The 19,463-nt window shown below is 38.8% G+C and overlaps 1 protein-coding gene across 1 annotated transcript; it reads right to left on the reverse strand.

Moving 5' to 3' along the window:
- Window positions 1-2,118: 2,118 nt before the first annotated feature.
- Window positions 2,119-19,162, reverse strand: 14-3-3epsilon (tyrosine 3-monooxygenase/tryptophan 5-monooxygenase activation protein epsilon). The gene is made up of 6 exons (XM_077432148.1): window positions 18,638-19,162; window positions 6,387-6,541; window positions 6,144-6,299; window positions 5,897-6,055; window positions 5,636-5,816; window positions 2,119-5,552 (listed from the first exon to the last, which is right to left on the reverse strand). The coding sequence occupies exons 1-6, from the start codon at window positions 18,699-18,701 to the stop codon at window positions 5,497-5,499; spliced, it is 771 nt and encodes a 256-aa protein (XP_077288274.1). The 5' UTR covers window positions 18,702-19,162; the 3' UTR covers window positions 2,119-5,496.
- Between the last annotated feature and the right edge of the window lie 301 nt (window positions 19,163-19,463).

Genomic DNA, 19,463 nt, shown 5'->3' on the forward strand with positions numbered 1-19,463 from the left:
CGACACTTGCGTCACGTCGCAAACGACACCTCGCGTCAAAGTTGGTCGAAAAGTCAAGGTGTCGTTGACGCAAGGTGTCGCTCTACGTCATGCGACTGTCGCGCAGTGCGTTGTCTCATGGTGCTTACGGACTAAACCAACGACGATTTTGGGCTAACTTTTTAACCAGCAGTAGCGTACATAATATTGAAATAAAAATTAAATTTTAAAATTGAAATTAAATATCAAAATCAAGCTAAAGAGCGAAATTGAGCTAAAATTAGATCATCGTTGATATTTTGAATTACAACAATGTTTTGAATTACGACGATTCGCATTTAAAACCAGAGAAATATTATAATTTCTCTGCTTACGAGCGAAAAAAAATATTGTTAAAGTCGTCACGAGATGTTACTGTATTTCCACGTGGATGATCGATAAAAAAAAAACAATTCATAAAAAACGCGGTGTCGGATGTCGGTGATTTGTCAAAGGGTTTTTTTTCTTTCGTCGAAATAAAATTAATAATCACACATTATCCGATAAATTTTACCTCTGAAGTGATTTAATTACTTGATTTATTTCGACGAGAGAAACAATTGAAGAAAAAAAAAATCCGTTTGATGTGACCGACAACACCCCGGGTTAGCAAAAATCGTTGGATCACCCATACTAATACATGATATATTCTCAGTAACTGCGCATTACGGGGAAGTAAAAATAATAATTCTTTGATTTTTTTCGATCTTAGTGCGTATCTTCGTAAGTCAAAACATCTTCGACAAACAAAAGTCGAGGATTACCTGTATGTGATTGTTGATGATCTAATTTTAGGTCAATCTCGAAAATTTATTTAAATTGTGCATGTTCTGTTTTAACTTTCAATATTTAATTTTAATTTTAATATAATGATTATAATTTTATTTTGATACTTGAATTTAATTTTAATATAATAATAATAGTTTTAATTTTGATATTTTATTTCAATTTTTAAATTTAATTTTTATTTCGATATTTTGTACGCTACTGGTTTTAAAAGTTGGCCTGTGGGCCGTTCGTTGGCTTGGTGCGTACGCACCATCATACAAACAATATTTGGTCGCGTACTGTTGTGAACTGTCGGATCGTTCAGTTGTCGCATAGTGCAGTCAGGGCTTAAGGAGGTTCACGCGCAGCCAGCGCTCGTTCCAGAATAATCTGACAAGGCCTAAGTACCTCCTTTTAAAGGACAGGTTCCTCACCACAGCTTCCTCAATACGTTTGTTTATCTATTGTTTAGGCACGTATGATCTCATGGTCTCAGGCACGCACAGTCTCACGCTTTTGTACGGATTCTGGGAACTTGCGGGAGATGCCACTCGGCCTAATCCGAGGGTCTCCTTTGTCCACTTCCAAATGCACTTTTAGGCGGCATATTATACCCGAATGCAATTAACCGGTGTGGCTCTTCTTTCCCACGCTACAATATTGACAATTTGTCATAATTAAAGCCCGGACCCTGAGGGGGCCGTTTATTGTTCAAATGTTGTAAATGCATTGCTAAAGGTTTGCCGAACCTTTTTTACAAAGCATTTACAACAATTGAACAATAAACGGCACGCTTCCGGTCCTACCTCTAGTCATAATCGTATTCCGACTAATGCAATTGATCAATTCTTCACATGTTTATTATATTGAATCATGTTCTAATGCTTTCTTTATCGTCATTTTCATATAAAATTACCACCAATTCACATTGTTAGATACATTTTTATTTGCCTTAGTTTCGTGAGAAATCAATGAATTTATTTCTAAATCTAGAAACCAATTTCAGAAAAGAGTAACCTGTTATTTAATACTGAAGTTGAATTGAAATCTTATACACAATATTTAGTAAAAAAATCTTATATTATCCATACCACAATTAGCCTTGTATTTTTTCCCTTTGAACAAATGATTTTATCGTTACATAATTTTAACAACGGACATAAAATTAATGCGTAAAACTCAAGACTCCTACTTAAAAACTGTCAAAAACGCTAACAAACAAAATTTGCTTGCGAAACCTTAACGACCATGATTCACCACAGTAAATATTCAAAAACCCAACTCAGGCGATTAAAAGGAAGAGGTGGGATGAAAAAGCAAACAATTCCATAATCCTCATTTATTATACTGAAAGTCTGTATTCCAAACAGGTGAAAATAAAGTACCAAGATCTACCATACACATCAACGTAACCATAAATGTCGATCATTGGGAGCAAATTGAGGTGTCTAACTAACTCATCTAACTCTTGATACAAAATCCACAATTTGCTGCCGCGATCCATACCCGATAAAAAGACACAAATACGTTAAAAAAATGCAATTCATTTTAATTGACTATTGTTTTCTATTTAAGGAATGAGATGTGTAACAAAATCCGTGTACAACGGTTATCTTTTGTGCTGTAAAAATGCATTAAAATAATACTGACATTTTATAACTGCACTCAGCGACATATCGCGTCCGTAGAGCTTAATAATAAATATAATTTTTTTTCATATTAATTCCTGTTGAAAATTACAAATTGAAATGTCAACGGGTAAAATACTAGCAAAAATTAAAGCAATTGAAATGCAGTTAATTTGTTAAATTATAACTCCCATGATTTATTGCTACCTTTAAAACAATCATCATTGCGTTCTAAAGATGCTATATGCCAAATTTTAAACAAATCTACTAACCATATGGTTCATTTATAACAAATGTTATCGTTAGACATAGCAGAAAATACCAATTCCAATACAAACAGAATGGTCAGTGCTTTTATCTCAACTCCGGATTAACACAAGCATGCATATCACTTTTCCATCAATCAGAACAAAGATTAAACTATACAAACATCCTCAATATGGCATCTTCAGCTGTCTTCGGAGCACGATGATGTAAGCTTCGGGCGAAAACCAACTAGCATCATACAATGAAATGGACACTGCCAATTCCAACATCATCAACCATGCACGGAAGCGTATCTAACACTACTAAAGAAACTCATGCAAGTCAATGATAGTCTCTAGCGTTATACTAATGATTAAAGAGCGGACCCAGAGCGCGCTGTTCATTGTTCACATGTTGTAAATGCAATGTTAAAGGTTTGCCGAACCTTTTTTACAAAGCATTTACAATAGACGGCGCGCTTCCGGTCCTACCTCTACTAATGATGAATGGATGACTAGGGATGGGAGTTTCATGGCGCAAGGTGACAGTGAAAAATGATTATGTTTCATTAAATTATTTATTAAAACTTAAATACGTATATAATGTACACAATAAACATAAATCAATAATGCATTCATTAGAGGCGAAGTAAAGCGGAGCTTAGCAGGTTTATCATTTCGTAAGTTGCCGACCACTGATATGACAAGGGTGAGATAGAGAGAGATGTATATAAAGAGATTGGACTTGACAAATTTAATACAAAAATGGTTTTGTACTACCGACAAAGGGCAAAATCCAGAAACTACAATCTCGGTTGGTTGAGAAAACCAAACAGGACATGACACGATGTAGAATCATGTGATTTTGGTTTCCAAGCGACGAGAGAACCCAAGCATCAGCTGACCGCTCACAGACACCCTACAGACACGCTCGCAAACACATACATACTTACAGAGAGACGGCGCCGAGGCGCAAGCGACACCTTGATAAGTAAAGCTAATATAATAATATGTATATATATATAAATATATAATAATACAGTGTACACTATTACTTAATAATTAAGTTTATCAGTGATCGTTAATTACTGATCGTAATTATTAATTCTCGGATGACTCTCAATAAAAACAGTATCCTCAGTGCTTCTTAGCCTTGTGTCATCCGCCTCGGCATGGAGGAGTTGGAGGGGGGGGGATGAGAGTTGAATATACGCACGTGTTTATCTTGAAATATATATATATATATTCAATTAACAATATATTGTTTTAAGATATTGCCATTGCATTAGCTCGGCCGTTCGCTCTGTTTGAATTTTTTTTGCATACAATGATTTGTATAATTGAAATTAATTGCATCTTCAATATAGAATTATAATATGTATTTATACCAGATAAAAATAACATGAAAATCAACGTAAGCATATCTACATACACAAATACATAAATAATGAATGTATACATATATAATAATATAGCATACACAAATGACAGACTCTAAATGCAACTACTGATTAAAATTTTTGCTAAACCTACAATTGGCGCAACTTTTACACCGAGTCCAACGGAAGCGGATGTTCAGGCAATTCCTAAGGTAAAATGCTTTGTTTTTTTTTTTTTTTTTGTTTCAAAACCTTAGACCTCACTTTGACGAGTTGTTTTCCGGACACACTTCAAGATGTCAAATTACAATATTCAACCACAAACGAATATATAAAAAATTCAACATCGGAATGTGAGAAATTAATATTGCCCAACAGGTATGTCTCCCTTGTGTTATTGTAGTTGGTTAATAACATGGGAACAGATATCTCTTGGTAAAACATCACTTATGTCGAAACATTTCACAGGAGACATTTTTACTCAATTCATTGCCAAACTAAATTCAGTAAGGTGTGAATTAGTGCCTGTAAAAATGCTCTCAATTGGTAAAAAAATATTTACTATAAAAATTTTATAACTATCAATTCACACATGTATTTTTTTTAACTTCAGTATACACAAGTCCACATAAGCTACAGGGAATGATCTCAACAAATAAGATTATAATGATATGCTCGATGGCTAAAAAACATGTTTAAATTAAGTTAACTTATTTAAGTAAAAAAAAATGAAAACCTGTTAAAACGATACTTGTTTTTTCTTCTTCTTTAAGTTAAGCTCCACTTAAATTAGTGAAAACTAAGATGTTCATACAAAATATTACCATAGCAATCGAGTAGGTTTCCATCGATAAGAGAAATTACACAAATTTCAATTTAAAATAAAAATATATAATATTTTAACATAGAAAAAAAATATGTAATACTGGATTGACCAACGTAACACATTACATAGCAAGCAACAAACTGTTGAATGAAATAGGAAGAACAATAACATTACACATCAATATTATCTTGCACACCACGTACGTAGAAATACCTTTTTATAAAAAGTAGTCTTTAAAAATTAAAAAATATAGACGTATATACATATTAAGACCTGTATATATCCTTAAGCTTAAAAATCATTTCAACAGCTTGCAAATACATCTTCGTAGACCAGGATGAAATTTCTGTTTATTTTGGATAAAAATGTTTAAAAATACTTCAGCTTAGTAGTAGTATATGGATGATTATGATACACGAGTCAACACCATGAGACATACCAAGAGACAATTAATATAAACGATTCTCAATAATAGATGATTATTATATTATGTTGTTATTTTATAACTAAGGTTTTTGCTTGCATATTTGTTTAGCCTCAAAGTAAAGTCCACGATGTAATATCTTTACACTGGCACTGAGGGCTGGTTCTTAAAACTTAAAACGATTATTACATTACTCTTCACGATTGCATTACGATACGTCTTGATCTTCGACGTCCTGCAGTTGTTCTTTTTGTTCTGTGTCACCTGCAAATCAATTACATCGAATGAATAAAACGAACCAGAGCGACAAATGCACACGTTTTTTTTTTCTCAACAATATATCTCACCATCTCCTTGCATGTCGGAGGTCCAGAGCGTAAGGTTATCCCTGAGGAGTTGCATGATAAGAGTAGAATCTTTATAACTATCTTCGGAAAGGGTATCCAGTTCAGCAATAGCGTCATCGAATGCAGCTTTAGCCAATCGACAGGCACGGTCAGGACTATTCAAAATCTCATAATAAAATACCTGAAATTGTGAACGACAACATTTAGCAAATGGAGACGATTACCAGAGCGGGGACAGTGTAAAAGTGAATTGATACTCACTGAGAAATTTAATGCAAGTCCAAGTCGGATGGGATGTGTGGGTGGTAATTCAATCATAGCGATATCACTGGCTCCTTTGTAGGCAACCAAGGAATTCTCCGCAGCTTCTTTTCTGTCATTACCGGTAGCGAATTCGGCTAGATAACGGTGGTAATCTCCCTGAATAAAAATAATCGTCAGTCAGACATTTTATTTGCTAAAAGAATCTTAAAATAAACACCGCGCGAAGAATGTGAGATTTTATTACCTTCATTTTAAAATAAAACACCTTAGATTCACCACTGGTGGCGTGTTGAATTAGGTGGTTATCCAAAACACTTAAAATATCCGAGCATATATCTTGTAGCTCCTTCTCTACCTGACTTCTATAAGCTCTAATCATAGTGAGTTTGTCTTCTGCACCCTAAAAATTCAACCAAAAAAATTGTTATATTTAAAAATATAAACTTATTATCAGACGTCGGAGAGAAAATATAAAAAAAATACATACCTTGTTTTCCTCTTTCTGTTCAATGGATGAAATAATTCGCCACGATGCTCTTCGAGCACCAATTACATTTTTATATGCAACAGAAAGCAAGTTCCTCTCCTCTACCGTCAGTTCAACATTCAACGAAGCAACCTTTTTCATCGCATCCACCATTTCTGAAATAAATCATAAAAGGTCATTAATACCAAGACTATATATATAATTCATTGAACAAATAGTAAATAAACGTAAACGCTATCGACATGTACAAATAAACATTTAAAAGGAGCAGAATTGAAGTTATAATTTTCAAGCGGTATTTGAGGTACGCTTCCCTTTTCCCTTTTCTTTTTATCAAGGACTGTTTCCTAAAATAGGCCATCCTGAAATAATCTAATGTTACCCGTTACACTGCAACCAAAGAAATGTTTTTTTTTTTTAAAGTAGTCAGAAACGTTGCACAACTACAAATTCTTACTGTAAAGTACACCAAAATCAGTCCTTTTGAATTTCAAGGACTGCAAAATGGAACTAAATTTACTACCAAATCGGAGATGAGATAATGAGTACTTAGGAGTGGGCGAAATGTGTTTTTTCGTTTTTCATCACACCACACACTAAAATTAATCATTGTACATTGGATGTTTGGATTTTATTATCATTTCAGCTAACAGGATCAATGGTGGGCAATACACCTCGAGTTTGTGAACATTACGTAGATACAACATGTTAATACAAGATAGCTGCATATGTACAATTGAAACGATAAATAATATCAAACAATTTATTTTCCCAGAAATTGGCTGGCATCGTATGACATTTTCTTAGAAAGTAGGAGTGTCAATATATATTTTTCAAACATTGATATGCAGTATCAATCGAAATGAAATAAATATAATATACTATTACATTCATTTTTAGAACACAACGTTCCATCTGACGATACATGTACTACCACGAAAGGTTTTCAAAATCCTACAGACTTGCGAAATCGCTACTAGCGACAGATTCGATTAAAACTAGAGAATGGAGCATGTTTAAAAATTCCGATCAGACATTTTGTGTGTATGATAGGTTGCAGCAAGGAAGCAGAAATAGACAAAGAGAATAATTACAATGGAGTGCATTCAGAAATGAGTCGACGATAGATATCGAGAAATCCAACAATTTCAACTTCCATTATAGTGCAATCAATGATCATTTAGAAACATCAAAATATTCTAATTAGCATTAAATACGATAGTCTAATAGCTTTCATATCACCGAAGAAGACAAAAATCTTGTGGAACAACCGGACGAAACAAAAAAAAAAAAAAACGAACCCAGACTCTCAAATTCGTTTTTAATGCGCTCCATTTAGAGCATAACGGACTCTGTTACATCAAACATCATTACGACTTATCGCCAATGAAGATAAAATCAACAACCTCGACAGTATATTTCGACTAGGACTTGAAACCGCGAAATATATTGTCTGTCCCACCTAGACACGTTGAAACCTGTATCGACACATCGCAAGTATCAGCATCAGTATCGAGCAAGTTTTTAAGTATCAGTATTGTGCATGTTTCAAGTATCAGTAACAGCATCGGGAAGGTCCTAGTATCATTATCAGCATACGGCTTCCAAGCTGGCGTAAACCAAAACCATATTTCAAAAAACCGGCTTTTTTTTTTTTACTTTCGGTCGTTTTTTTGGAACTCCTGGACTATCAGCATTGGGCATGTTTCATGTACCAGTATCAGGCACGTTTCAAGCATCAGTAGTGTCTTAGGGCGGTTTCAGACTTGCGTTTTATACGCGCGTATAATCTCGTGCATGTAGGCGCGTATAGGCGCGTCGTTTTCCATACGCGCAACTCGTACGAGCGTAGACGCGCTTATAAGCTCGTATTATCCATGTTGATACTAAATCACCAGTACCGGTTCGAACGAAAAGCGCGAAAAGTAGCGCGCGTATGCCGAAACGACGGTATACGCGCAGAAAAATACGCTAGTCTGAAACCGCCCTCGGGGCGAAATCACACAGCGCGGGATGTGGTACGTGAACGTCGACAAGTTCTCCTACATTTCTTAAAACCGTCACCGAATACAGCCAGGGGGTGTTTTTTTTGGACATTTTGAAAGGACCTAAAAAAAAAACCCACGTGCTACATTCACCGCTGTGTGATTTCGCACTTAGGACCGATCTGCGAGTCTCGACTCGTATCGGTGTATCGCGATACACGACGTGCGAGTGTCACAGAAAGGGGGAGCATTTCGAGGAATGATGCAATGCGAGTCGAGAGGAGAGGAGAGAGGAGAGGAGAGCAAGTTAGCAACAAGTGCCGGCCGGCTCCAGCGGCGCCACCAGCTAACGACCATCTGCGCTCCACGACACCTGCACATCCGCACTCGTCCACCAGTGTACGTGAACGTGTACGTGTGCGTATGACGAGAGTGGGCGGGGTGGGTGAGTGGCGAGTGGGTGGGTGGGTGGGTGGGTGTACGTGTGTTGATACATCTGTGTGAGTTCGGGGCGGGACGCTGCTGCTGCTGCCGCCGCCGCCACCGATCAATACGGAGCTCTGGCGGCCGACACACACCCTCAAACGGTGCAGACGCCGCAAAAATTCGCATACAAATCAATCCCAACCTATACCCAACACATACACACTTTATGTAAATTATTTTTTATTTCGATTCCATATGTACACATGTTCAATTCAATCAATTCCTTTCTATTATCCATTTTTTATTATTATACTAGTGGTTTTACCCGGCTTCGCTCGGTATTTGTAATATAAACCGCTTAAACATGGCTAGTGTATAATAGTAAACATTTTATTAAAATTATTTGAATAGTTTTATTTTATTTAAATGTATTTGAATATTCATTTTTATTTGTTTAATTAAATTAACGTCACGGATGCTACCAACCAAAACTTACATACATCTCTTTCGAAATTATAAATTACTAGTCATTTTACTTCGCTCAGTATTTGTAATATAAACTATAGAATCTTCGTCATATAAACTTTGATTTGTTTTCGATGTTACCAATCAACATTACATGCATACTTACAAAGTCTATTTAGAAATTATATTTTATTTCAATTCCAACCTATAAGGGGAGGTTACCATTACCAATCAATTTAAAAATTTACGTCGTATCGATAAGAATTTCAGTAACCGATACTAATTTTCAGTTCGATAGGACTGACGGTGTTCAAAAAAATCCCCAAAATACAGACACACATTTTTTCTAGATCATGAAAACGTAATCAGTGATCGATTCCGAGTTCGAATCAGTTGAAATCTCGAGTTCGTATTTTCGCATGATCACAAAACTTCTATCTATTGTTACTACGTATGTACATAAAGTAAAAATATATACATATATATGCCGTGGAAATTTAATCGCTTCGGTACACATTCGTTATTAATATCAATAAAAGCATACAGTCGTATTAATTTCATAGAATTCCCACCGATTCGGAATTCACTCGGCGAACGCGAGTATACCACGGATGACGTCAAAGTGGACTAATCCACTTTTTTTTCTTCTCCAATTTTGCATCGAATTTCTCTCGTTCTCTCACTATTCTCTCGTTTACACGAGTATTCAGTTTTTTTTTATTATTTTAAATTTAAATTAACGGCACAAAGAACGACCGCTTCGCTATTTTAATGCGATATCATTCTGAGCGAAAAATTCAATACGATATAATACGGTAAATTTTTCACTACTCACAACGATATTACATATACATTCCCAAGAGATATTAAATATATAATAAGACTAGGATTTTAAAAATTAAAAAGCGTTATATAAAGTTAGCTCTCATATATGTAGATCATTTACTTTTTCATCTTTCAACACTATGCATGCACATGCACTCGAAAACGTATGGAACGATACTCGGCATAACGAGGAGAGATAGCAAATGTAATACGTGGGTTACAAGTAGGAAAAGGATCGGTGCACTATTGTTAATTTCTTAAAAAAGCCATGCTTTTTATTAGTTTAACGACATTCCTGCCTGTCAAAAAACTGCTTTTGAACCACTCTTCAGATCGCTTTGATATCTTACGGACATACAAGGTTAGCTAACATTGAAGTAAGCTAATGTCTCTGACAATAAGCTAAATGAGTTTAATGACTAACAAACTCATTAAAATTTACATCGGAATCTTGTGTCAGAACGAAGTGATGACAGCCAGCTATCCATACTCGCCTTTCTACCACTCATTTACAAATCAATTAAGCAATGGTAAAAGCTAATTGTTTCAATCTCATTTCATATATATGACAAGCTTTTATAATTTCTTATTTCTCTCTTACTTGGAACAATGATAGAACAGTCACTAGAAATATGACAAAAGGTGGTTGACGTAGTGGTGACGGTAAAGAGATTGAAATGGCAATAAGCGGACGAAATTAGTGTACGAATGGTATTCGAGAGAAAGGCTGCAGAGGAGATGGGTGGATGAAATCAAAATAAAATATTTATGCAATGAAATGCGAGCAACTCTATACGTTGCGCGTGCAGATCAATCGCGTATGCAGTTGTTGTATGGAGCATGCCACACCAGGAAACTCACCGGTTGCCCAAGTCTTAGTCACCAGGCGTTGGGTCTGGTCACGGTGATTGTATTGCATAAGCACATTAGCGATTAGTTGCCAGCAACTCCATAGTGAAAAAATTATGAACAAGCGTGACTGTATGTATCGTCACGTATTAAAAACTATTAACACGTGTGGCTGAATCTTCACATATTGAGCGGATCCTTGGTCGCGCCTTGGTTGCCCGAGCTGGGTGACCAAGAGTGACCACAGGCAACTACGCTCGTACAACAAAGTCACCTGGTGTGAGAGATGCCCAAAACAGAGACGAATGGTAGCATATTGGAGAGGCCTTCACCCAGCAGTGTATGGCGAATGGTTGGAAATGTACGCATTTGTCAAACATCAGACCGTTTTTTTTTTAATTTATACCAAGAACCCCAATGCGCCTTCCTGGCCAGAAGCATTGCACATTTGATACAAGTATTATAAAAAGTAAATATCAACTAACATCCACAGAGACATTTTTTGCTCTCTAACTTTGTAGTTTGCCCGGTTTCCTGGATAATAGCCCCAAACCTCCCATTTTTTGTTCCAAAAGCACGCTCCTCCGCCGAAGGCTACTCATGATTTTGCCAGAAAATGGGCAAGGTGGCCAATTCGTTTGAACCGTTTCAACAAAAATCAGATATATTGGCAAACTCTGATAGGAAACGATCGACCTGGAGTCACAAATCCAAGGCCTGGCCACCAGAAACCAATGGGATTTGAACCCGTGACCACTTTGTTCAAAGCATTACATGCTAACCACTATTCTATTCAGCTGGTTTGTTATACACTTCTTGAACTTTATTGACAGCCAACAGTTTGCGAGTTTGATTACCATGTCCGGCAATGCAAATTGGATCTTTCAGATGAAGAACCAGATGAATTTACTAAACTGCAATAGCACTACTTGAATGAACCTGACCGGAGTGCGTACCAAATTTTGTGAATGTTTCCTGTTTATACGGGGATACTCATTTCATTCATCCGTCTCGAAAATGAACTCGGGTCTAATGAGTTTTACAAATTGATAGCACACTGTCGGAGTTGTATGTCTATTCTGCTGGTTAAACCTAAACTGACAAAGACCGTGTCTCAAATCTGCATACATTTGGTATTGGTGAGTCACCCCTAGTTAGTAACAATACGTAACGCTTTTTAATTCATAACTATTCCCACTCTATTGAATGTATAAATAAAAAAATATATTTTTCGACAAAATACACTTTCAAACTGAAAAATAATCAATCATAAAAACGCAGAGATAGCGATAAGCGCAGTAAATTAATTAAACACATCACTTTTATCAACACCTAAAAAGTAATAACAAAAAAATAAAACAATTATATAACCAACCAAAATTCGCAAAAAAAAAAATCATCAGCCAACAACAATCTTCAAACCGATCAACCAACACAACCAACCGCCTTATCTTGCTCGCACAGTACGGTAAACGTACACGCCGCATTTTTTATCTAAAAAAAAAAACCCCTAAATAAAACCTTATCAATTGAAAGGAGCGATCGAAAACCCCAGACCGCGTATAGTGCGCACGCGTGTGCATAGTAGAAGTTGCATTCAGCTGCAAAGCGAGCGAGCGAGCGAGCAGCGTGTGCATAAAACTCGTTTCAGACGACGCGAGAACATTCTAGAATGCATCGATTGTCGGACGACGCGTCGACGCTACGTACTGCGAGGCGCGCACCGTACGCACACCGAAAACGCCGACAAACCGAAAACTGAACGCGTGACGTCATCGTCATTACATCGATACAAAAAAAAAGCACGTACATAATAATTGTGCATACACACTCAACCACACGCGCGCGAGCTAAGACTTATCGTACGGCAATTCAAACAATTAGTTCCACTCTAATCGTTCCGATTTTTCTTATATGCATATCGGTGTGTTGGTACAGCGGTTGATTTTATTTATACGCATTTCCGAATTGCTCTCGCTCTTTCTAGGTACACATATATATATATATGTCATTATTTAAATATATATATATTTATATATCGGCCCACATGTCGCCGGAAGAATGTTGGACGCAGAGAGCTAAATGTATAACGCGGTCGAATAATGTTCACGTGATGTGACGTCGTTATTAGTGGTCGTAGTCGTCGCCGCTAATTTCAATAACAATATTTCCCATTTCTGGTGTGAGAACGTTCGCACGATCGTGGCAGACGCGTGTTCCGCATTGTATTTATGCCAATTTTGCCGAGTCTTCTGGCCTTATAACGGTGAATAATAATGCAAATTTCGGCCGAAAGACTGCGAGTGGAGCGAGCGAGCGAGAAAGAGATGGATAGATGGTGAAGAGCAGCCTCTTCGAACGCGCCGCACTCCAGATTCTGGTCAATCAATTCAAGATTTGAACGGTCCCCACGAGGAAAATGTGGCCGTGATCTATGGGGCGAACGTGCTACAGAACGTGTTGCAAAAAAAAGTGTTTGCATCTCGTCTACCTAAGGGCCGGGCCGCACCGCTCAACTCGCGAACAACTTGGTTGAGGGCGACCAGACCAATGCATGCAGGTAGATGGGACATGCCACACTCGTCAACTTGTTTGTCGCGCAACTAGTCGGCCGACAAAGTTGCACGGTGCGGCCCGGACCTAAAGGTAAAGACGGACACATGAAAAAAAAACCGAAGAAATCCCCCCCCAGTGTATGGCATGGAGTCGCGAGCGCATCCATGCCATACGATTCAGTGTGTTTGCACCTTATAATACACATCGAATCGAAAGCGAAGGGGATAAATCTGATCCTAATATAAATACCTAAATAAAGTCACAGGCGTTAAAACAATTAACACCTGACAAACATATAAGGGTACAGGGTAGTGGTAAAAGCTTGTCGTCAGTCTCCAATTGTTTATTACGATTGTATTTCACCATCGAATTAGCGGAAGAAATTGAAATCTCTATCGGCGGCCAAACCTCGCAAAATTTCAAAGCGACCAGAAGAAAGTGGGAATTTTGTCAGACCGATTGGAGAAGTGAAGCTAATAAAAAAAATCGATGCAAAAAAGACGACACCCGGTCCACACGAGTATTCTTATTTATGCAAAAGAAAGTTGATGTCATAATCTTGACCCAACCCAACTCGCGATGGCATAAGGATCGGAATCCAGCTGGGGGGGGGGGGGGAGAGAGCAAGAATGAAAAAATTCAAGCATAAACTAAGCAACTGCTTTATATTCTGAAGCAGCCTTCTGATCATTTAAAAAATAAGACATAGAAATTATAAGATGCTTTTTGCACAAAAAATGGTTTACTATTGTCAATTTCTTACAAAAGCCTTGCTCTTTTGCTTCGACCACTGATCAAGCGGTCTATCGTTACTTGAAAAGTATCCATCCAACGCCGATCTCTAGTAATAACTAGACATCGGATAGGGATCGGGGCAAACAGGTTTTGCTATTTTTTTTTAAACTTTTATTTTTGCTTTCAGCTGTTGGAATATGCATTATTCGACATTGCCCTAATCACCCTCCGAAATCTGGTCATAACTAGACTTATGCCAAGGTTAGATGCAATTGCAAATAACAATAGACCGTTCTATCAGTATTCAAAGCAATGGAGCAAAAAAGGATAGATTTCTAAGAAATCAACTAAAATACAAGTACATAATTTTAAGACAAGTATATAACAAATAATTTAATTACAAGTACCAAATCAACGGACATCTAAGGACTAGCATTGAATATTTTCTATGAATCACGAGGGCCAAAATGTGCCATGAAGGACATGATTGGATCAACAGTGCAAGAAGAGAACGTCGTTTATTATATTTCTGCTAGCCTTTGGATGGTATATCATTTATTATAAAATGCGTTACCAACCAATTGGCAACTCGATCCCCGCCCCAAATGGACACAGGTCCTACTAAAAATCTCCATATTAAGCCATAACATTGCAAATACCTTTCGAATACGTATATACACCCGACCAAAACTCACCCCCTGGAGTGTTTTCGGTGATTCCCACATATTTGAAGAAATGCAATCGATCGTACGGATAAACAATGACACGAGGATACGCCCATCAACAGTCGGAGTCTACCCAGGCATACCATGCCGTGCCGTACGATTCTGCGCCTAAAAGTCTCGCCACGAAAATCAGTTGAATGACTTTTCGCGTCAACACTATGACGCATCAATGTGTCAGAATTTGTACAAGGAAAAGGAAAAAAAACCCCAACGTGTGTGGCACAACCTCAAGAATATCAAATTGCCAGATAGACGAGTCGCGGCTCGTCTTCACGAGAGATATAGTATACATAAAAGAAAACGAGATTTTAACGTGGTGAGGAGTGCAATATGTCAGTTCCTTCAGGTGGACACACACACACACACAGACATAACGATAGCAGAGATAAATAAAATGCGATTCTAAACTTTGTACGTTGACGAGTTCAGATTACGACGTTACATTACGCTAATTGCCCTGCCCCATCGGTCACGTCAATCGTGACGCATTTTCATGACAAAAGTACATATTGTTCCAAATTTACATTATGCTTCCACAAATCGATACTTCCAATTTGCCGCTTGCTGTCCCACATCTACTACATTTCTCAACTATTTGTTAATATATATAAAAACGAAATGAATTCGATGTAATCTCATTTCCTCGTCGGGTTATCTAAGGACTTTTTCCTTCTATTCCAAAATGTGCTGCGGAATGTGTTTCGAGAAAATGGAGGGAGGGGCGCATAGAAACAACTGCACATTAGCATGGTAGAATGGGCAGTATTCCTAAGGGCAAATTTGCATGAATATGCATATATATACATATACTGTACGTTCTAAACGTCAATACCTCGAAGGGTATATACTTCTGGAGATTGGAGATTTCAATTAAATGTACGTTTTTAATTGAAAAAAGCTAAAGGACGCTTTCCGTCCTCGGACAGGGCTGTAATATCGATCTCATCAGTTGCAATGTATAGGGGAGGTCGCGAATTTGAACCGTCATTGTTTTACATCCATTTTTTTCTTCGGTCCACTAGTTCGTTGTTAATTCAACGTAGTTTCTCTTTTGGTTATCGGTGCATTGGAATGCAACGGAGCAAAAAAATAATTCAGCCGAGTATTCGTTTTTCCTCTTCCCCGACACTAGTTATATTATTATAATTCAATGACTAATCGTTTACTTTTGAAATTCTATACACCGTTTTATTTTATTTCAAACATGTACATTCGCTCCAAAGCGACGATCGTACTGATACAATACGATCAATACAAATTTATACAATGCAAACATCATCCACAGTGACATCTATGGAGAAATGTTTGAAGCATTTCATTATACAAATTTGCAAACCTCACAAGACGCTGAATAATTTGAGATTTGCAAGATGCCAATTTTGCGCGAACCGTTTCAATGAAAATCAGAAAAACTCTGAAAATGCTTAATTAAAAATAAGTTCCATTGTAAAAACGGTTCCGCGACAACCGGCTTACGGTTACTTTCACTCATGCGACAATTGGCTCACAAGTTATTTTGACAAATCTGCGGATTTTCAAAATCATTTATTTAGTTTTTAGTACCGGTAGTTCCAAAGGCTTGTTTTCGGTCAAATACTGATACCATCAGTATCGGTACTTTCGTTAATGGCCGTGAGCCAGTTGTCGCGTGAGTGAAATTTCGTGCGCGTAACGCCTTTGAGTGAAAGGTTCGTGAGTCAGTTGTCGTGACACCTATAAAAACAGCACAGCAGCTCACGTAAACGAGTTTATATTCATACTATCCAGCAGTTCACGGTTGCGGCACGTTCAGACAAATTCAGGCAAAATCGGCTTACATATACATACAGAGCACGACGATACGGCGCAATATTGCTTGCGTCCTATCGAATATCCATATGCGCATGCATGCGCACTTTCAAGAATACGCGTGCACTCGCTACTATGACGTCACGGCATAGTCAGTGGCCAAAGAAACCCAGCTTTGCTTGATACGTTACGGTGACATGTACTGCTGTATAGTCTGAATAGATTTTGTTGGCTGCTGTCGTTCTACTGCATCTGCGTCACGTTAGACGTTGAATGTTTCCATAAATGAATGAATTATGGAAATTAAAATGAACCAAAGAATACTTTTCGTACTGCTGGTTACGTGCAGTGCTAGTAATAGATTAGACGAAAAACCCAATTGATATTGTATATGTACTCGGTGACTCAAAATTCTATTGTGGGCAATGATCCTGGCACATTTGATAGTAAAATTAGATGATTTTATTGTAATCAATTCAGACAATATAATATATATATAAAAAAAGGAAGGAATGTATGTTGATACATTAACACATGAGATTCCAAAAAATAAAATTTAGAATCATTAAGAGTTATTTGTATCGATTTCAATTCCGAGATATGTTGAACTTCATTTTTAATTATCACTTTTTTAAAAACCATCTGTTGAAGTTTCAATGGGCACAACTAGTAATTAATATAGGCAAATAAGATTAAAGTTTTAATCTTATTTGCTTATGATTCAATCCATACCCAACTAATATAATATATATATCTGTTGCAAACAAGCCGAAAATAGGTTCTCAATTTCTGAAATTAAATCTTACCATTCGATATAATATATGTGTTTAGGATTCATTTATGATTTAATTAAACAAGTTAGAAAAGATTTTCTTTTTTCATCATATTATTAAACTCCGAATTGATTGAAAACCCGGCCAGGGTGCATCATATGGTTTTCCAGATTAATCGACATCCAAACTGTAACATTTAAATAGTATATTTTTTCATTCTGTATGTCTTAACAATGGAAGGGGGGGGGGGGGTTGAATTTCAGCAAGCGGGACAATTCCAGAACATCAAAATGTCCAATACAAATTTTTGAATTTGGTCAGTTTTGATCGAAAACCTCGCCAGGGCTCGTCGCATTTCTTCACATTCGGGGCATCCAAGTATGGAATATCTTCGATCCAAAATCGAGTCACATGTGCGTTTTCGATTCCAATGCACACCACATATATACATATATATATGTAAGCTCGAGTTGAGGGGGGGGGGAGGGGGTGGGGCTAAAATCAAAATCCAGTCATGAAATTTTCCAATCGATGTCAAAGTTTCGCGGAATTTTCGCGGCGTGCCTCGCTATACGCGCCCGAACACTTCCGAAGAGTGCTTCGGCAGGAGACGAAGTCGTCTAATTCGAAATTCGAAAACGAGGCCGCGGCCGAAGAATTTGCATACATTTTGAGCAATCGGGCCGCCGGTGACGCGAGAAACACGGCCATTAGCCGGGGAGTCGGCGAGTTTCGTCAGCTGGAGAGTAGTGACTCACGACTACGATTATGACTCACGAATGCATCGGATTCCGTGGATGCAGAGAGGGGGGGAGGCGGGGTGAGGAGAGGGGTGCAGCCGCCGCTCCAGGCGAGCCAACGTCACGGTCCGATTCCTAGACGCATTCGATTCGCAGATTGACAGGTGGAGTGGGGTGGGGTGGGGTGGGGGGTGGGGCGGGGCGGGGTCGCGAGCCGGGGCTTCGGCCCCCGCCCGAGGCTGCGCCCCGGCCGGCCGGATTGCGGCCCGCCTGGTAACAAGATCGAAATCGAAAGCGAAAGCGGCGCCGGCCGGCGAATGGTAAATGGTGATCGGTCGATCGGTCGATCGGCGTGATGAGTGAAGATTGGCGTCAGCCACTTACCATCGTATCGCTCGGCCTGCTCGGCGAGCTTGGCGCGGTAGACGTTGTCCTCGCGCGCTGCCATCTCTGCGACGGTCGCTGTCGAGTCGATGGTGGTTGCCGTGAGGAAGACGTCGGGCCGATGCGCGCGGATGCGACGCTGCTCTTCCGCTCTCCTGCCCTTCTGCTTCTACTCGACTCGACGTTCGGTTCGACTCGACTCGTACGGGGGAACACCACACGGACACTACACACCGACAGTGCACACACAGCCACAGACACAGACACACCGACACACCGACCCGTACCCGCGCCTGCACTCTACGCTCGCCTCGCCGCACCTCGAGCTTCTGGCTGTGGCCGCCGCCGCCTGGCGCGCCACTCGCCACTCGCGTCACGCACACTCGCGCGCGCCCTCACACGGCACTCACACCGACGCGGCCGCTACGAGGCAGTCGCGAGCCGGCGCCGGTTGCGGAGGGCGGCCGCGGGATGGCGCCACCGCTCGCCGCCGGTTGCCGCTTCCGTCCCCACGCTTCCGCCACTGTTGCCAACCCGCCGACACGAGCCTCCTCAACGTCGATCGAATACGCGATATGGCCTTCGACGATTTTCCGAGACCGCCCTCGCCATTTTGTGCGAGCTTTAAAAATATTATACAGATGTGAAAATTCATATTGCAATATTTTAATAAAATATTTAGGAGTAACGTTTGATAAAAGAATGAGATGGGCACCTCACATTGAGGCGGCGAAATGCAAGGCGATGCGGGGTATATCCTCAATATATCCAATATTTAATCGCCATAGTTCTTTATCAACGCTAAATTAAATAAAATTATATCGCG

The sequence above is a fragment of the Arctopsyche grandis genome, chromosome 6 (genome assembly GCF_051622035.1).
Source record: "Arctopsyche grandis isolate Sample6627 chromosome 6, ASM5162203v2, whole genome shotgun sequence".
Taxonomy (NCBI): domain Eukaryota; kingdom Metazoa; phylum Arthropoda; class Insecta; order Trichoptera; family Hydropsychidae; genus Arctopsyche; species Arctopsyche grandis.